Source organism: Diadema setosum, chromosome 12 (genome assembly GCF_964275005.1).
Source record: "Diadema setosum chromosome 12, eeDiaSeto1, whole genome shotgun sequence".
Taxonomy (NCBI): Eukaryota; Metazoa; Echinodermata; class Echinoidea; order Diadematoida; family Diadematidae; genus Diadema; species Diadema setosum.
In genome coordinates this window covers 28,944,238-28,965,550 of record NC_092696.1, presented here as the reverse complement: position 1 = coordinate 28,965,550, position 21,313 = coordinate 28,944,238, and the positions used below count along the sequence as shown (strand labels likewise).

The following is a 21,313-nucleotide window of genomic DNA, read 5'->3' as shown; positions in this document are numbered from 1 at the left end:
AGTAGCTAGCTAGCTGTAGCTAGCTGCATCGGTAAAACAGTGTACACACCCGTGTATGAGAACGTGAGGTGATGATGATTAATGGGATCTTCTGATCACACATACACGTACACGTCCATACGTACACACACGGAGACACTTAACGTCTGCGCATGCGCCAGCGTCGTGTTTGATAATCTATTGATCAAACGCGTCCTTCCACACACTTTTGACCAATCACAGCTCATTTTGGAAATGTAAACAACCATAATGGTAGGGGTCATCTGCGGTCACATGCCTATTTTTAGACTAGACGCGACTGCGCGAATTGTGAAACTGCGTGTATAAAATGTGTATACACTTTTGCTTTGAGATCCACTTACTAGCCGAGACAGGTCACGCATTTCAACGTATTTCGTATGGATCGAGATCAATGTTTGGTATCAAGGTCGTTTATACCCACGAAAGGGCATAAAATTCAGCCCAAGCACTGCATGCTATACATTGTATTTTATAATCGTGCTGATTATTGCAAGAGGGCCGATTATACATTTGGATAGGGAATTAATGCGTGCCTACATACAATAGCATCAACATCATCATCATCACAGTACGGTACCGTAACTAAAGATTAAAAGGACAAGTTCACCTTCATAGACTTGTGGATTGAGTGAATGCAGCAATATTAGTAGAACACATCAGTGAGAGTTTGAGGAAAATCGGACAATCAGTTGAAAAGTTATGAATTTTTGAAGTTTCTGCTCAGTCACTGCTGGATGAGAAGAATACTACAGCTGATGATGTCACATGCGTACAACGATTTAAAGAAAATATAAAGAAAATTCAACATATTTTCACTTTTCTCGCATAATAAGAGAATGCCCGACTTCCCTCTTTCAGAAGGCAGGGGGAATAATATTACCCTTAACATACCTTAGTGACAAGTAGAGGAAATGTGCACTTTTTCAATAAGTAACATTTTGTGGAATTCTCTTTATATTTTCCTTATACTGTTGTACACATGTGACATCATCAGTTGTAGTAGTCTTCTCATCCAGCAGTGACTGAGCAGACACTTCAAAAATTTATAACTTTTCAGCGGAGTTTAGATTTTCCTCAAACTCTCACTGATGTGTTCTACTTATATTGCCGCATTCACTCAATCCTCATGTATATGAAGGTGGACTTGTCCTTTAAGAACAGTGCGTGCACCGGTATCTCTAGGAATCAATAGCAATTATGTGTTCTAACAATGTCCTATCAAATAAATAGAAACAACCTTTACTTAAAAAGAAAATGATGAAATAAATCTTGATAGCATAATGTATGCAGGATCCTGCTGATTTCATTTTGTTGAAGTTTGTTACAGTTAGTTATCACAAGGTACGTTTGTTTTTGTTTTTGTTTTTTTTTTGTTTGTTTGTTTTTTTCACCAGGGTTCATTGAATCCGAACAAGTAAAATTCACTTTGGAGTACTGTATATGTTAATTTGTAACCACGACCAAAATCACTGCTCATCATATCAAATCTAATGTAGTCCACAACTTCAAGTCTGATTTCCATGGGCCTTGTCAATCCTTTATTTGTCAGAATATACTCAGTTTAAAAAAAAAAAAAAGGTCAAACTTAAGTATGGAGAAGAATTATATATATATATATATATATATATATATATATACATACATACATATATCATCGCTTTAAATATTATTCTTACCATCATTACTATCATACATATGCTCAGCATTATCATCAATATCATCAAAACTAGTCTAATATGATCATCATCATTCTAACACATGACCTGGATAGCACATGCACACCCACACATGCATGACTGCTATCAAGCCAGGCATGTATACACACAGCTTATGACAACAAAAAAAGACAGGGGATACCACTGTTTCAAGTACAAATGACATTTAAATACCATCTATACAAGAACACTTTACAAAAAGACTAAAAAAGAAAAAGTGAAGTTGTGCTGCAGCTAGCTTCCATTCATCAATACACAGAACAAACAAAATTGCTGTCTATGCAATCTAGCCAGCACCTCCTACTGTATGAACACGCTCACACGTTGAGGGCATGAGCATTATTGGTAAATATTCATAATGAATGTACAAGGAGCAGTTGTTTCTGATGAATATTCATTAGACAGAAGGGGGCATGAACCATTTTGTAACAATGAACATTCATATTAAATATCACAGTTAAAAAAGTTTTAAGGATTGACAACTATCCATCAACTTGTCAAGACACATAACCGCAATTAATATTGAAATTTGATTTGGACGATACTGTTTTGAAATATAGTACATGTATTACCTTATGAAATAAATAGTCAAAAAAGCCTACAAAGATACAAAGACATTGAAGAAAAGTTCCAAAATTATAAGTGCACTGCTGTATAAGGGCAATCAAAAGTAATAGTATTTATTGAGTTTTTCATTACCTCCACCAAAGAAGGAGGTAGTTAAGTGATCATGGCATTGGTTTGTATGTTTGCAAAATAACTCCGTAAGTTGTGCACGGATTTGAATGACACTTAAAGGAAAAGTCGATAATGACACAAGGAACAGATGATTAAATTTTGGTAGTGATCCAGGAATCTTTATGGACTTTTGAATGATTTCTGATTTGTCAGCGTATAAGGTCAATGAACTTGACAGTTCTAGCTGCGCGTTCTGGAGGTTTACATACGTACACACACTATAGTGCATGCTCGACTGATGAGTCAGACGTAAACAAAAGGCTTCTATATTGGGAAATTTCATGCGGTTTGTGGATATGAGCTGCCGGCCCGAGGTCTGCGCTCTCAAAGTGCTTTTCTGGTTATCAAAGTTATTAACTTGAAAGGTATGACAGAGTTTTAAGAAATTCATGTGCCATTCATTCAGCACTGTCTATGATACTCTACCATGTAATGGCTGTTGGCAGGCCACGTTCACACCATTTCTCCTGCTCCTTTCCCCTTCGGTATTGATTCAGCAAGTCATTCTTTGTTCCCTTCCTTGGTGCAAGGCTCAGTTACTTGATTAACATATCTATCATTAACCACTTATCTGCATGTCCTAACAAAAGTATCACACATCTACCAGTGTTCCTGTATTGTAAGGAACACAACACATGGCACACGCATCTCGAGAACAGATGACTTTCTCACAAAATGAACCATTTCCTGATTCTCGATCCTATACTGAACTCTTGATTTACATAAATCCAATTGAAGGCTAGTCAAGAGTATACACTCTGGCATGCGTCAATGGGAAACGGGTTATAGCAAAATCAGTTCGTCTGAAGCAGGTTACAAAAAAAAAATGCTTTAACCCTATTCTAAATGGGCTATTTGAGACCAAGTTTTTACTGAGGGGGGGGGTCAATTTGACCCCCCTTCAGATCTCGGCCGCCGATCGCACGATCGCCGCGAAATTTTGCCTGAAGATAGAGCTGGATGTCAACTACAAGATTACATGGTCACACAATAGAAAAATATTGCCTTTCTATTTTTAATAAATTAATTATGCAAATTTGTGCATGAAATCATATTTTCACCTATAACTCCATTAAAAAGACTGGAGGATTGCTAAATTTTCGTGTCAGAATTCCTCAAGACACATCAAACAATTTTTGTGTAAAAAAATAGCACAATCAAAATCAATTTCTTTTGTTTGCTATTGTTTTGTTAATTTCTTATGTATTTTATTGTTTTTTTCGACCTTTTGTTTTCCATTGTTTTTTTGCCAAAATTTGTTGCAGGCACTTTTTCAGGCTATCTACACTAGAATTGATTAATTTCAATGGTTAAAAGTTGAAATAATCTTATTTATATCAATTTAACCAAAAAACACAATTTGCATTGGATTTGCACACGATATCATGAATTTGAGCTGTTTTGGGGTTGACATGCATATGCAAAACATTACGTATCTTCAGAACGGTGTACCCGGACGTCGCAAATTTGGTCTAAAAATATGCGGGAGACTTCAATGAAAAAAGTTGTGAAACGACGTGGCAAAATCTTGCGCGTTGCGAAATCGTGGCGCGAAACGTCGAGGGGGGAGTCAATTTGACCCCCCCCCCCCCCCAGTTAGAATAGGGTTAAAATACATGTAGGATGACTATTACGTGAAAATACAACATGTATCTGGTGATACAATTTGAATGCACCACTGTTTCATTAAGTCTACAAAGAATGTTCTTTCATTTAAAAAATCAATGCTTGTGCTGCTGCTTTTGTTATTTCTAAAATAACCTAAGTTACGCTTATTCAAACTTTCTGTACCATGACTGCTAGATAAGACTACAGAGTGATGACACACTAGGATAGTGATACTAAGAATATATAAAGAGAATTCAACACAATTTCATGTTCTATAAAAAGTACACATTTCGTCCACTTCTTACTGACATATACACATGTTGATGTTATATCATTCTCCCTGCCTCCAGAAAGAGGCATGCCAAGTGCTCTTTCATTATGCTACAATAATGAAAACATGTTGAATTCTTTTTGTATTTAAGTTCATGCTTTTTACTTGTGGTATTTGAAATCAAGACATATCACTTCATTTATTATCTAAAACCAATAAGACCATTATGACTGCATTATGCCTTTCAGCTCGCAACAGCTACCTATGCATTCACAAAGGATCGTATATTCGCAACTTTGCAAGAAATTGTTATTACAAACACAATCATATGGTCATGTGTGGTGACAAAACAGTTTTGAATACATGCACATCTTCTAATATCATTCATGATTTCAATTGTACGCAGTTCTACAAGGTTGGAAAAAAAAGGAGGTATTTCTTCATTAGCTGTGTCTATGGGAAATGTGTGTTGTAGCAAAATCAGTCTGTCCTAAACGGGGTTAAAACTACTGGCCTTGAATGCAACATGCTCCAAGTAGTACTGGAAGAGCACCAAATGATCCGCAGCTCAAGTCATCATTGTCGCGGCCAACCACCGCCATCTCGCGCAATTATTCAGTTGTGCAAAAATTCGGTGGGCAAAAATCTCTACTGCTTCACAACTGTCGTTCCCTCGTGTGCCTCAGGGAGCCGGTGTGTACAGGTATGCATGTTGGCAAATTTCGCAGTCACATTATTGTGTACTGCTCGTGTGGGGGGGGGGGGGGGGGGGAACACACAAGATCTGGGGGTCTCTAGGTCACGTGAGTATTTCAAGTTCCCCATTCATGCATTCTTGCAGACCTCCATCTAGGAACAGGGAAAACTTTTCTCTTTTTTTTCTTTTTTTTTTTTGGGGGGGGGGGGGGGACTAGCTTTGTGGGCCTCCAAGAGCCATGTGTCTATTTGTATAGTCTATCACACTCTCGGCCTTTATATTTGCCAAGTATGACAGGTTTTTTTCTCTCTCTCTCTATCTCTCAATTTTGTGCAGGTTTTGTGAATTCTACTAGTTCATTCGTATTCATATCAGTTCAGTAATGACAAGCTGATAACTTCTCCAGCTGACTTGCCAAACGATTTGATGCATTCATATATCATCCTTTCCAAGCCGAATACAGAAAATGCAAATTATGTTAAATCCAAAGCAAGCAAATATGCTGGTCACCTCACAAGGGTTACATGACTACTGAAATGAGAACTATGTCATCGTGAATACTGACATGATGATAAGGGGTGGGGGGGGGGGGGTGGAGGTATACATACAATGTAGCCAATAGAACTGAACCATGAAGCACCTAAATGAAAATTGTTCTGCTTGATAACAATTAATTGATGAGTAGAGTAACCTATAATGTATTTGTTTCTTCACACGGAGATGTCTTGCAAGCTTTAGGAAAATATGTAGTAGTACAATTCAGACAGACAAAAATCTTTGCTAATAACTGCCCACAAGAACTTTTCAGACTTAACTAGCTCACTAAGAATTCAAGTATTATTATTTCACAAGCAAGAATACTGCTGTGTTGTCATCCTCATTACTAATAGCAATATTATTACATCCACAAATAAACACACAAGCCATGTGATTACTGAAACTTTTATGTTGAATCCAGAAAGGCACTAGTGCAAGCTGGTTTTAACCTTGACGGTTGGGGGGAAGGGGAGGGGGCGTACTAACAACTGGGGGCTCTGCTTCAAGTCTATGACAGAGAATGGGCAAGCATCATTTTAGAGTCCATAATAGGTGCTAACACTGTAACCATTTCAAGCAGGTCGAATTTCCTACACAACTTGCACTATTAAAAGTCCAATTTGGCATCTGCCACCTTTGTGATGTTAAACTGCCCTGTTTTGGTTTCAGTTTCAATGTCGGGATGCTTCTATTCCTTTTTCTCTTGTGTTATTGTCTATTAAAAAAAAATAAATAAAAAAATGTGTGTCCAAACTAGAATGCCGTATTTACACCACTCCTACACTGATGACAAATGGTGCTTATCGCATGTGATAAGAAAACTTGGACTTATAGCTCGACAGTTCGCCTACGAAGTCGACGTCGATGACAAAGTCCAGATCCCTCTGTGATGACAGACAGGAAGAAACAAACAAGCTTTTGATGACAAAAAACAACAACAACAACAACAACAACAACAACAACAACAACAACAACAACAACAAAATCAACAACAACAACAACACAATCCGATTTTCACACTGATAGTAACTTCCAATATAATTAAATTCTCTGAATGCTATTTCAGGGTCTGAAAATATAACATCTTAGCTATATTTTGCAGAAAACCCCATTCAATTTCGGTAAGTGGTCACAGAGAAATATGGATCTTTGTAAAGCAGGTATTTGCTCTGGTTCTTCCAAGTTTAGCATTTGGATGCTCTTGGATCTGCATGTTAATGTGTGAACTCAATGGACAGTACTTGGAGGGAAGGGATTCCTGACATGCTCTACAAAAATCCTCATTTCTCCTTGACCCCTGAAGTAAATCAGATGGGCTTTTCTGTAAGATGTGAGTAAAAACAAAAGTTTCATACAAGAGTTTCATACCTTGAAATTGTATTTGGATTAATTCGCTATTCTTAAAGTTAACGTTACGGAGGGTCCCAGTGTATTTTATTTTATTGTATTTTTATTTTTTTCTTGGGGGGGGGGGGGGGGGAGAACATACGGTATATTCTCAACTCCTAAATGCTTCCTGATGCTCATTTCTACACTGACAAGTAAGGAAGCTCTAGCTTTGGAAAGTATGTAGGAAGGAGAAGCTGTACTCATTTTCCTTCCCATAAAGACCGAATTACACTGGTTAGTTAATCATAGCATAAGTCACATGCATCACAAAAAAAAACACAAAGCAGAAACTGTGTGTTTTGGTTCGAGAAAGTAATTTGGGATTGGGACATTTTCTGAAAGAAGAGCCCCGATGCTGTCTGGTTATTATATTTGAAACTTATCAAAATTTTACTCCACACACAAAAAGGAGTTAGAATTAAGAGTTCAATTCAGTTGACTCTATATTGCAGACCCTTTTCTGTCACAAAGAGGGAAATTCAAAAAAGTTGGATTTCTTTTTCCATTACACACATTCATTGCCCGAGAAATATCCAAATTTCTACAAAAGTTGCATATCAACTTCCAAGTTGTTAATCTTTCTCAAAATTTGAGCATAATCGAAAATTTCATCTGATGATTTTTTTTTTTTTTTTTTTTTGGTGGGCTTTGGGATAAGAGGTAGCAAATATAAAGGGAACAAACATTGAAGGTATTGATGTCAGATATGCAGACATCCTCAGCAAAAGGAGAATGTTTAAAGGGATGGTATCATTTTGGTTGAGATGGGAATTCAGGTTTTAACTTGTGAGCTATTTAGAAACCACTTGGATGAAATATTAAAGAACACACAATTTAAAGAGGAATTCAAAGTTTACTTGAATAAAATCGATTTTAAAATGGCCAAGATGTGCAAAAACAAAACGAGGCTAATAAAAGGTGGGATCCAGCTTTTATTAGGATCTCTTTGTTTTGCTTTGGTTTTGGATGTCTCTGTTATTCCAGAACCAATTTTTATTAAATATAAACTTTGATTTCCTCTTTGAATTGTGCCTGGTATGCTCTTTTATATCTCATTTAAGTGGTTTCAAGTTATCTCAGCAAAAGTTAAAACCTGAATCCCTACATGTATCTCAACCAGAACTATACCATCCCTTTAACTTTTCTCAGTTACTACAGCCCAAGAACTGTCAAATTAACCTCAGCATTTGTATTGAAAGAAATCCGGCAATGGTCGCTAACTTCTGTCAATCAGTACATGCTCATCAACTTGTCATAGATGAAGATGTACCTTAGAGTGCTCTAAAGGGTATGGGCTGGGGCTCTGGTGCACGTGCATCTGTGTGTGTCTGTGAGAACTTACATTGTTTTTGGCATTGGGTTTCATGGCAAACACGCCGTACATCTCCTCCCCACGCTTGGCAGTGATGTAGTCGTCCAGGTAGAATACCGTCTGTTTCCAGTGGGTGTAGTGTGAATCTGGAGCTGGAGGGGGTTGGGAGAGATGAGAGAGTCATGTTTCAAACCTACGGCCTTTCAACCACGCTGGGGTCTTGGCGGCACTCATACATGCCATTTCACACCACATTCACTAATTGGCTTTTACTGTAAAAGAGGATATTTTCACGAGAGCAATTTTTCCACTCGGCTGTGTAAGATGAATTTCACTTGTTATTACTTTCACGGAATCAAGACATTCATCAGTGGAACATATAACATGCAAAAATATTCGTTTTTATTTTCACGCTGGTTTTTGGTTGCAAGAAATGCGCGAAAATTTCCACCCCGGGAAAATAACATCTTTTACAGTGCTCTTTGTGTGCTAAGTTCGCACACTCCACTAAGTGAACAGCTGCCCAACTTTGCATCTTGTACTCAAACTCACAACCTCCCACAAACCAATCAATACATGGCAGTATGCCCCAGTACACTGAAAGTACAAAATCAAAGCCATAGCTCTGTAATAAAATTTACATCACAGCAGAGCTGGAATTTTCTCTACTTTTGCTGTTCAACATGTTTGTCATCAGTAGGCCATAGACTTTCACAGGTGGGAGACATAATTGTCCAAAATGTCTCCAATTTTCAAATCAAGACTTATTCACAACTTTGAAGTATTCACCAAGGAGACACATAAGACAGTGTGGTAAAAAAGCCGACAGAACTGGAACTGGGCGTAAACTCACATGTTGAGAAGCCAGTGCGTTTATGGCACATGGTGAAGTCGATGTTGAAGTACGTGACCAGCGCCTGGATGTAGTCGTTGCGCGTTACCGTGAGCTGAAAGGGCGTCTCAAACGACAAGTCCTCCACCTTTACTGTGTACATGCTGATCTCCTGAGGAGGGGGAAAAAAGGGGGGTGGTGGGGATTGAGGGAGAAAGGGGATACGGGGATAACCAGGTTTATTTCAATTTCACAGGAAGTCACAAAGTCCACACTGTGTTCATGAAAAGGCACATTCCATATCAGGCTATGTTTACATACTGTATCAGTATGATGTGTCTACTCACAACAACCAGGGACTATATTCACAATATCCTCACATTTTAACCACTGTAGTAGTGACCTTCGTGTAGGAAGTTTCCATAATTACTATACAATAACTGGCCTTACCAACAAGCCATGCAAATGTGTGTTGGGGAAGTACCAATGTGCCAATGAAATTAGCTTCACCAGATACACTTAACATAAATGGCCAGATTAGGAGTTTAACTCAAATGTTAGGCTCAAACCCCCAACGTGCCAGAGGTTTTTATTCAATGCCAGATAGCTTGAAAACTAGATTGAATATATCAATACAAACTGTTATATCTTTGTAACTTCTACTTGTTTTGAAATGATGTCTACACAGCAAGGGTCAAAAAAGGGTTGTTCTTTTCTGTCATGTAGTCAGTTTGCAGTAATATCTATCTTAAAGGGTGTGTACAGTTCTGGTCGAGGTGAGAATTTAGCATTTAACGTTTTGCGAGATATTCAGAAACCACTCTATGAGATGTCAAAGAGCATGCAATTATAAGGGGTATCAAAAGTTTATTTTATGAAAATCGGTTTTGGAATGGCTGAGATATCCATAAACAAGGTGAAACAAAGAGATCCTAATAAAAGGCGTGGCCTGTCACCTTTATTATTACCACTTTTTTGGATATCTCAGCCATTTGAAAAACAATTTTCATCAAATAAACGTTGGTTCCTTCTTAACATGACATGCTCTTTCATATTTCATAAAAGGTTTCTCATTATCTCACTTAGGAATGTTCAAAACATGAATCCCCACCTCCACCAGTACTGTACAGTCCCTTTAACCTGCAATATTGCAGAATAATTGATGTCATCAATATATCATTAGACATTTTCTGAGTTGTCTAAAAGGGAAGATTTCACTGTGATTTTTCTCCAATAGGACCTCTCATGACTGACTCTGTACGAAAGTTTCAGAGCTACATGTCATGTATATCTGCAGTCAACATCACCAAAGTACCGTATTTACAATGAATCAACCACACTCTTTTTTTCACCACTAAATTAAGATGAAGTTTGGGGTCTGTTTATACACCATTAGAGCTGATATGCCCTGCATGTCTGCATATAATGTGCAAACAATGTTCAGTATGTGCTATGATAACTACATATATGCTATTGTACTGGTAAACAATTTCAGGTAAACAATTTACCAATCTCAGTTTGTCCATGGACAGTTGGGATAATTGAATGTTTGAATGAAGAGGCATCAAATATACTCCAAAATGTTATAGCACATCGTCGTCAAAATTCGGAATGCCATGGTATTGCTGTTAGCTAAAACGGCTAAAGTATCCATGGCAAGTCATTTTCCCACAGCAGAGTTTTACGGGAGGGGCACAGGGCAGCAGCAGGGCTGACAACAGCTGGCTCTTACCTTAATCAGGCAGGAGTTTGTCACCATCTGCTTTGGGTCCACGACGTCGACGAGGGGCTCTGAGATGGCCACCTCCCTGATGCAGCTCATGTCAAAGCCGTACACATTGTCCCACCCTGAAGGAGAGAATCATGCATGCAGCAAAGAGCACCAAGATTAATGAATGTCTCTAGGAGTTTGTTCCCACAAAAGGACTTTGTCGGAAACTATGGTAATGGAAACATTCTTTCATGGATAATGCAAGATGTAGAAATAGTGAAAACAAAGCATGGAAAGGTTCACACAAGTCCAATTCAAATAAAACTAGAATTATCACTGAAGGTGATTAATACCCCTGCCCCTAGTGTTGCTTTATAGCATGTGATGTCATGAGGGCAATCAATTTGGAAACAGAATAAGTTTAATAGTTTACTGTACAATTACAGAGTTGACACTGAGTATAAAACTTAGAGCAAATGGAAACATGCTTTCCTCCAGCATCACTACACTTAAAGACCATCATACACACCAAATTTGACCTTCATACAGCACTGTAGCTTGAATGGTTTATTTTGATACAAAAATGAGTGGTTACCATGGCAACACATTGGTGTCTTGCAAAACTACACTTCTAGATCATGATACATACTAAATTTGACTTTAATTGCTTGAATGATGGAAAAGTTATTCGATCTGCAAGGTTTTGGTAAAATTGTGATTACCATGGCAACGGATTGTGTGACAAACACACAAATTATGTGTTCCACATCTATACCTCAGGGCCATAATGCCTACCAAATTTGGTTTCAATTGCTTGAAAACTGTGGAAGAAGTTCACTCCACAGGATTTAAAAAAAAAAAAAAAAAATGTGGTTACCATGGCAACGCATTGTCCGATACAAATACAAAGGACATTTTGCAAAACTACACTTAAAGAGCATCATACACACCAAATTTCACCTTCAAAGATTAAACGGTTCAATTTGATACAAAAATGAGTGGTTACCATGGCAACATATTTTTCTTATATTAACACATTGGTGTCTTGCATAACTACACCTCCCGACCATCATACATACTAAATTTGACCTTAATTGCTTGAATGATGTGGAAGTTATTCAATCCACAAGGTTTTGGTAAAATTATGGTTACCATAGCAATGCTCTGTCCGACAAACACAAAAATTATGTGTTCCACATCTATGCCTCAAAGCCATAATGCCTACTAAATTTTATTTCAATTGCTTGGCAACGCTTTGTCAAGTACAAACACAAAGAGTGTCTTGCATAACTACACCTATAGATCTGCCCCCCCACGGAAAAAAGCAGTAACTGACATTTTTATGAATGTTTACTTTTTTGCAAAAATGAATAGTTTACCCAATGCTCTCCAATGTTAATAGGTCAGTTTTGCAAAAACAAAAATGAAAGTGACCAAAAATGCAATTTTTCACTTTTGCAAAAAGCAGTAACTGCATCCAGTTGATTCAACTTTGCAAGTTTCCCCACGGAAGAAAGCAGTAACTAACAAAGCCCACGGAAGAAAGCAGTAACTAACAATTTAGTCTTTATCATTCAGACTCTGTATAGTCCTTTCTGCATATTTTTTTCCCTAATACCATTTATTTTTTCTACTAATTTTTTTTTAAACAATGTAAACAGCAGTTTCTCCCATAATTTAGGAGAGTAGATATAAAAAGATTGTTTCACCAGTAACTTGACTCTGCCCGCAGGGAATCATATGACAAGTTGTAGAAAAAGCTTCTTTCTGGAGACTAGCAAACTGGCAGACTCTGCGCGCTCAGAGTGCAGAATACGCGTGCAGCTAGCTGCATGCGCATAAATTCTGCAGCATACAGTAACTAGCTAAACATTGCATCACATCACAGTCATCACTTGCACAGTATTGCAGGTCTGGTACAGTCTGAGTGATCATGCCAGTGCTAACCATGCTGTCACACAGTTTCTGCGGTCCAGGCATGCCTGTAAATCTATCATGAATTGCAGAGGAAAAGTCACGGTAGCCATGGCTTTGGCCAGAACCAGAAAATCTAGGTGAGCTGAAAATATATTGAAGGGAGATGAGCACTAGTATTAATACACTAACGTTAGTCTAACGTTAGATGTAGGCCCTAAACTTAGGTCTACCAGATCTAACGTTACAGAGTAGCCTAAATCTAAAGTCTAATCTAACTGTTCAGTGTTAGACAAAATGTCAGTAGGCCTAATCTAACGTAATAGATCTAGGTCTAGCACTAACATTGGGCATAGATCTGTAGTCTAGCTTAAATGTAACGTCAGAGTTCGACTAGGATCTAAGACGAAGAGACTTGACTTTATTGTCTAGTCCAGGGTCATGTGTTAGGGGCCAGGCCGGGCACTTCAAAGTTCAACTTCAATTACCTTATTTTTACACAGAATGCCATTCAATCGACAAGACCTAGTCTAGGTCTAGCGTTAGGTCCTAGATCTTGTAGATCTAGACTAACCAGAAAGTAGAAGAACTTCATAACCTGGTGGTGGTAACAATTCTCCTCCTATGGTCATGTGGCATGTGCAGTTACTGCTTTTTTCCATGGGGAAAACAGCAGACTCCTGGCCGTCTGCAGTTACTGCTTTTTTCCGTGGGGAAACTACCCAGAATCAAGGGTGAGCCACCGCAGTAACTGCATTTTCCTAAATAACATTTAAAAAATAACGGAAACATAATTTTTTCCTAGGTATTGTTAGACAACTAGGTATGGTGCATAATCATACCACAAAATTATTTTTGAATGTTTCTGTGTTTTTAAAGAATCTGCAAAAAACACAAAATCTCATTTATCTCAGCTCAGCAGCTATGCAGTTACTGCTTTCTTCCGTGGGGGGGCAGAGATCATCATAGATACCACTTTTGAAATTGATTGCTTAAATACTATGGAAGTTATTCAATCCACAAGGTTTTGGTAAAATTATGGTTACCATGGCAACACATGTCTTGCACATCTATACCTCAATATCATCATTTACCCTAAGTTTCATTTAAATTGCTTCAAAACTGTAGGAGTTCGCGACACAAGATTTTGCAACACACCGACTGCAACACACCGACTGCCCGCCCGCCCGACCAACATCGCGGTGATTCCTATATACCCCCTTCACACTATGTGCGGCGGGGGTATAATTACATGAACTTCATGTTGATTTGATATCATTTTATCCTTTTCCCCCACTTGGAGAAGGGGCCTTATTCATGGATTTCAAAGAGTGCACTATTACGACTCGAAATCCTACCTCTGGTATGTTTTACAATGTTAGAATGTCTCTCTACTTCCTGTCAGTTATATAAAAATAAATAGCATAGTTCCACGATATACAGGGAAGCCCTGTCATAACAAACTAAGGTCACCAGAATTGCCAATTTTACCTCGTTATGACCAATACCTTGTTATAAATGTACTAAACCAGAGACCAGCTAAACAGAGTAATGGAATATTAGGGACCACCAAATTCACCTCATTCCTAGTGATACTTCCCTGTTAAAAAAAAAATAAATGAATATATCTAAGATATATATAAACATATCTTTTTTTATTGTGGCTTTGGCACAAGTTGCTTTACAACATTTACCATGAATATCTTTTTGTTTTTCAAAACTGTGACATTTCACTGTCAGTGAAAGTGGCCGCACTTACAATTTATCTTTTCATCCTTGTACTGCCTGTCTTCGATTGCCGTTACGTGAAGCGTCGCTCTGTCTGGGAAGATGAGACCATTTTCCTTCTGTGGAGACAAACGGAGTAATACGTTCACATCAGTAAAGATAGAACAATTGCATGCAAATTGTATCCTGATACTGCAAAGAGCTAACTTCATTTAAAACTGAAAATGGCTACCAGATACACAGTGTTCATACATACGAGTGCGATGTTCATACACACGAGTGCAATGTTATCAAATTGTATTTGCCTCCTTGGCAAATTTCAACAATGTAAGGTATTCATCTTCAACTCAGAACTTGTCAATGACCATCTACATGCAGAGCTGCCAATTTTTGTAAAAGCCTTTCAGTGCTTTGATGGCTGAAAATCAGTAATTTGCACCTTTTTTGAGTAAAAAATCAGTAATCCTTAACAGTGTAATAGAATATATCACAGACAATGATTTCTCAAATCAGTTATTTGCGTGTAACCTTCAATATTCTTCTCAAATTTCACTAGAAATTACTGAAAATCAGTACTAGTTGGCAGCTCTGTACATGGCTTGCCCCAAATAGCTACAACCAGTACAAAAAGAAGAAGAAAGGAATGCCATTTGATCTTTACACATGCACAAGTCACAGTCACCACGCAATTCTCTACCGCGCAAGCTGCAATGAGCACACTCTGAATGGTTGAATACGAAACTCAAACACATGCGGCCAGTTCACTCGAGACACATGCCACAGGTGTGCTGGCGAGAAGTTACCAAGTTTGTTGACCTTACATCTAACCACTTGTCACGGGCGTAGAGGACGGTGTTGAGCATGGACTCGTAAAAGAGGCAGTATCCCATCCACTCGCTGATGATGATGTCCACTTTCTCCACAGGCAGTGTCACCTCCTCCACTTTACCCCTCACAATCTGAATGACTGAAAAATATAAAACGGTCAATAAACACCCGAGTAAAATATTGGTGTGAATAGCCTACATGTACTCTACCTCAATGGCAATCATGCAAGCACGGAGTACAGGTTTAACATTTTATCATTTCCAAATGTTACTGTGTAATAATAACAGTAATAAGCAAATTTAAATGACAATTGAAATAATAACAACAGTGATAACAGGGCTTGCAATTGGCCAAGGCCCACTGGCCAGTGCCCAGTGGCCAAGGCCACTACAAATTGATGTCAGGCCATGAAATTTCAAAAAGACTTTTTTTTTGGTGGCCCCAACAGGCAGCTGAAATTCAAAATGAATATAATATGTATATTTCCTTATACTTTGGGCTACTATACTTTTTTTTTTCCAGCCACCAAAATTTCAAATTGAAGTATTTCATTATTACTATTTTTATGCTTGGTAACAATAGCTCCATGCAACAGTGAAGTTCCTTGATGAAAGACATCTAAAAAAAGTTCTTGAAGAAATGGTACTTACCGTGGTCCAGTTTGTTGGACTTGATGATCTTTTCAGCGTGGTCTACAATACTTGAACACTCAATCTGAAAAAGTGAAGAGATTTGTTGAAGATATCACGAGATTTGAACAATGCACCGATGTGAATGACCTGCATCTTCCATGAAACCTCAAAAAACAGAAATATGGATACACAGTGTACTCCCTTTACACATTCATGTACCAAGTACTGATGTCTCTGATTGTTGTGTATCTTCTGATGTTCAAATAGCAAACATTCAACTCCAGTTACAGACAGATTCATCACCAAGCATTTGAAATCCCCTCAGTTTGTATCTGTATTTACATCCCTGAGACCTTTTCAAAATGAAAAACTTGATCAACCAATGCTACACTTACTGAGCTGTATATCAACTTTCAGATACATGAAACACACCCCCTCCATCCCCCCCCCAAAAAAAAATAACAACAGTCCAGTTTTAATGCATGTACACTGGTTCCAAGCTTATGCTATCATTTTCAAGATAGCTGTGATGAAACTCACCATCCTCTTAATCAAACACCTAATTATAAAACTTCTCATCTTATTCTTAGTATCATGACATCAAGGCTTAGACAATTCTGTTGGCCACTATTACAAAGAAGAAAAGAGCTACGAAAAAGAAAATAAATCAAGCAATCAAAGGAGAAGTAAATAAATTTGAGCAACAGGCTGGAAGGTAGACTAAGTGAACGGTCATGCTTACCCCAATGACCTTTGCAGCGCCAGCCTTGGCAGCAAACATACATAGGATCCCAGTGCCACACCCAACGTCCAAGACTGTCTTCCCTTTGAACAGGTGTCTGTTGTGGTACATGGCGTTGCGGTAGGTCAACGTCCTCACCTCGTCCTTCAACATCTCCTGCAAGATGAACGTACATTGTAAATGCCACTTTGTAAAACCACATCATTGTTGAGTCAAACCTGTCTATAGCGGCCACCCAAGGGACATGAAAAAAAGTGGCCATTTTGAACAAACACGTTGGATTTTGACGAGAGAGGAAGTAAGGATAACTGTGAGTGTGAAAGAACAAGACAAATTGGACAATTGGACAAACACACACGGAGACACTGAGAATACAGAAGGGAGGGGGAAAATTGAAATTCTTCATAGCCCTTGACCTTAAATAAATTGCTCTCAGTGATATACAGGTACATGCAGGTACTACAACAACAAAAAAAATATTTTTATTTTTTTTTTAGCACTTGTGGGCAGATTTACAAATTGTAGCAAAACACTTGCCCGATCATGAACTTACCTCGTGGATCCCGAAGTGAGCGTAGGAGTCGAAGTAGTAGTCCTTTGACGTCATCTCATCTGTCTTTGGTTTCTTATCTGTGTGTCCTTCTCCCTGCCCCATCTCCCCATTGACTGGCACAGCCACAGGGGTTTGCGTCTGCTGAGGGGAAGGTTCAATTCATTGGCATCATTATATCATATGGACTGGCCTTGAAAGGGATACAGCCTTTACTGCCTGAGGTCAAATTCTACTGCATGAGTCATACACATTGTACATGTAGATGAGAAGCAATAAAATTTTAGTGAAGGCATTTGATGTTGTATCCCCCTAAAGTATAATATGCAACATTAGCCAGTTTGTTGCATTATCATAGACAAAAATCTGACATGTAGAAAGGAACTTGATAATATTGAAATTTCATGTACCGGTAATCACATCTTATTCTTAGTCTTAGTCCTTGATGTGCACTTAATTCAGCGGTCAAGTCATCTTCGCTGAATGAAGGGCACACCAAGGGCGAAATAAAGGCTTGGCAAGAGTTCCATCAGTACCCCTTTAGGTGGCTTTAGGGTTAGGATTTATAGAGTTTAGGGTTAAGGTCATCTCACTGGAATATGCTACCAAAGTCAGCTGTGGAAGCAACTACCTAGACCATCTACAATTAACAGATTCAAGTCAGAAGTTGATGCATTCCTGTCAAAGATGTAGACATCTACAAAATATTCACAAATTACAATGTACTCTTCAGAGCAGAGTAATTTTCTCAAATAGTTTAGGAGCAGTCAACAGCAACAAAGATGTATGTGCACGTGTATCAACACCCGCACCAAGGTTCGACCTCCCATGCCGTTCGACTATGCGCAAAAGCATTGTAGCATTAGTACAAATTGTAGGCAGTCAAATTTTGGACAGTGTTATGGCCAAACCATGGCCATGACATGGATGGCTTGCATATGAATCTACCAAAAATACAAATTTGTAGGCCCTACTTTCAACAACAGTTTGGAATTTAGGATTTAAACAAAATCCTATGAAGCTGTAAAAGAAACAATTTGGCTTCTATTGTCTGGTCCCCGTGATACTAAGCCATATCAAGATATTCATCAGGTGGGATAGGGACAAGTCTGTGGGGCCGGTGCAGTTCCAATATTCGGTCACCTACTGGAATTCGGTCACTTCTCACTAATTACCATCCAGTAAGTTCTACAGTCACAACACAAGCAAATCACATCAATTCACATACCTGCACACTCATTCACAACAGGAAAGTCCCTTAGTTCCCTCCAAAAATCCATTCAAAATAAAAAATTTTACTGTCAAAAGTGCAGAATCGGCGCAACTTTCCAAAAGCCCAGTTTTATAAGTACGGGTCGCTGAAAAAGCGCTAAAAATCGAGAAATAAGCCATTCTCTTGCAGGATTTTTGGCTTATCGCAAGCTCGGAGTGTGATGGTATCAATCTTCGAAAATGCAAAAGAAAAGCAAAATTTCTGTACGTGCTGATGCAGTGACTCAACATACAAGGGTTGAATGCAAGTGCCGATTCCCCAGTATTCGGTCACCAACTTGCCAACGGGCGCCCGAGGTCACCGATGCAATTTTATGCCAACAACTTGGTTTGGAACAAGGTAGTGCGCGGCGCATTTTTCAGCTGCCTTGATCATGCACCGACTTTGAATGCACATATCGCATGACCAAATTCTGGTTGCGGTGACTGTAATCTGGGGGATTTTCAAGGTGATATATTTTCGGATTTTGTGCAATTCTGTGAGCGGCGAGATACTTGACAAAATGAAAACTGAGATTTAAGAAATTTGATATATTTCACGTACACATGCATTGCTGTAGATATGATGTATGTAGTAGGTATGTATTATTTTAGTTGTAAAAAATATTGTAGAAAAGCTTAAATGACCGAATACTCGGAGTTTTACCCTAGGTCCTAATAATTAGGACCTAGCGTTACGCAGCACTGCGGCTAACAGCTGCGCGATGTGTAACAAAGGGATTCCATTGATAACGTGAACCACGTATATGAAATCGTGTTTGTGCCAAGAATCACACTCACTCAACTGGGCTAACAGCGTGGAATTTTCACGCAGACATCATTCATATAACTACGATATGCTCCATGAGCAAGTCAGCAAGTTGACGCCAATACATACCTCCATCTGTTCCGACATCTTATGTGTTTTATCAATTACAAAAGACAAATTTTCAATCTACTGTCGAACCGGCTTTTAGACGGTACAACTCGGTGACAGCTTGAAACATGTGCGATCAACGAATTTCAGCTCACGCGCATGATGCATGCATGCAAAACCAGCGCAGTAGCAGCAGCGTGACTGACTTTTATTTCTTGATTGGCATGTTGTGTATAGCGCCCTCAACGTATTGAGTGTTCAGCTGCTGCTGCTGCTGTCCAAGCCACAGAATAGTTCTGTGGTCCAAAGCCACTAGTACTCAGATCCAAGCGCCAAATGTCTTCAGTTTTTTATTTGACAAAATGGCTGAAGTCTGAAAACTGTTAAACTGTAGTGATTACTTAATAGTACTAGTATATAGCCTATAATATACTTATATTACAACGTATACAGGCACGGATTTACAGTGCATTCTTGAATTAGCTAGCTTCCGTCACTGATACTCTGATAGTCTTTATAAAAATCAAAACAAAGAACCAACATCAAATCTATTCGGCTTTTAGTTTTACATGTATTTCTTCTTCCTTCTCCGCATCTTTCTCTATAGAAAGGACTTTTAAATAATGCTCGTTTTTCTATTCTTATCATCTTTTATTCCTTATAAAAAAATCTTAGGCTTTATCACTTTCAATGTAAAAAAAAAAAAATACATTTAGACCTATCAATAAACTGTGGATTCATTGAATACAAATATGCATGTAGGAACGCACATAATTTTATTTTTTTTATTTGGTCATCGCACAATATTTTCATACTATAAGCATAACATAATTTTGATAGCATAAACATTTTGACAACATTAGAAACAATATTTAATTAGCATGTTTCATGATGATATATTGAAATATTTTGATTAATCTTCAATTAAAGGCTGTGGCGTCCTGCTTGTTTCAAACACTTTCTAGTAATTATTTTACTTTCTCATCATATTTCTCATGATGTTGTAATATTCTCATGCTTTCAAATGCCGTATTATTTGTAATGCTGCCTGTTTCTGTTATCTGTTTTTATGGAAATGTTAGATAAACCTCAACCTCAACAAACCATCTAATGAATGTTTGAAGAAACTCGTTATCTCCGAAAGTTTCATGATAGATTTAATGTGCATCTTTCTTTAAGGTTAATATCTAAACACAAATTCAGCCCCGCTTAACTGAAGTGTTTTTTTCTTCTGGACAATATTTTTTTTTTTTCAAATAGGTGCGATTTTACTGTGAAATAAGACACGTTTTCATTGATTCTGCACAACACGCACGAGTGACCCTAATTTTTCAATCCGTTTTTATCCCTTTTCTGTATGCGACATTGCAGTTTAATGTAAGTATACTTTCGCGAATTGGAGCCGAAGGCCCTTTTTTTCGCGGCATGAAACTTTTGCATGCATTCCACTTACTTAATAGTCTCCTTGCGAAATACACGAAAGTTTCACGCACGCGAAAATTTGTGATATTGCAGTACATATTATTTTACTGTAAACTAAACTTAAAGGACAAGTTCACCTTCATTAACATAAGGATTGAGAGAATGTAGCAATATAAGTAGAACACATCATTGAAAGTTTGAGGAAAATCGGACAATCCGTTCAAAAGTTATGAATTTTTGAAGTTTTTGTGGAGTCATCGCTGGATGAGAAGACTACTGCAGTGTATGATGTCACATGCGTACAACAGCATAAGGAAAATATAAAGAGAATTTCACAAAATTTCATATTTTGAAAAAAGTACACATTCCCTTGACTCGTTACTGACATAGTTATGGGTAATATTATTCCCATTGCCTTTAGAAAGAGGCAAGTCAAGACAGTGCTCTTTTATCATGCGAAAAAAGTGAAAATATGTTGAATTTTCTTTACATTTTCTTTATACTGTTGTACTCATATGACATCACGAGCCTTAGTAGT

The 21,313-nt window shown here is 38.1% G+C and overlaps 1 protein-coding gene across 2 annotated transcripts; it reads right to left on the bottom strand.

Moving 5' to 3' along the window:
* Positions 1-4,087: 4,087 nt before the first annotated feature.
* LOC140236352 (protein arginine N-methyltransferase 1-like) lies at positions 4,088-19,475 on the bottom strand. 2 transcript variants are annotated; one of them, XM_072316309.1, is made up of 10 exons: positions 19,375-19,475; positions 17,229-17,366; positions 16,676-16,831; positions 15,952-16,015; positions 15,295-15,440; positions 14,505-14,592; positions 10,853-10,968; positions 9,142-9,292; positions 8,319-8,440; positions 4,088-6,471 (listed from the first exon to the last, which is right to left on the bottom strand). In XM_072316309.1, exons 1-10 carry the CDS (start codon positions 19,390-19,392, stop codon positions 6,388-6,390), a joined length of 1,083 nt encoding a protein of 360 aa, XP_072172410.1. In that variant the 5' UTR covers positions 19,393-19,475; the 3' UTR covers positions 4,088-6,387. The 2 variants fall into 2 exon arrangements, with proteins under 2 accessions (XP_072172410.1, XP_072172409.1); XM_072316308.1 differs by having other exon boundaries at positions 17,229-17,369; positions 19,375-19,467.
* Positions 19,476-21,313: the final 1,838 nt, after the last annotated feature.

Bases quoted from the DNA above. Each gene is read 5' to 3' on its own strand.
- LOC140236352 (XM_072316308.1), bottom strand. The intron at 15,441-15,951 runs GTAAGTACCATT...TATATTTTTCAG, and splicing joins GTCCAACAAACTGGACCACG to TCATTCAGATTGTGAGGGGT. The intron at 6,472-8,318 runs GTAAGTTCTCAC...CTGTCATCACAG, and splicing joins AACCCAATGCCAAAAACAAT to AGGGATCTGGACTTTGTCAT.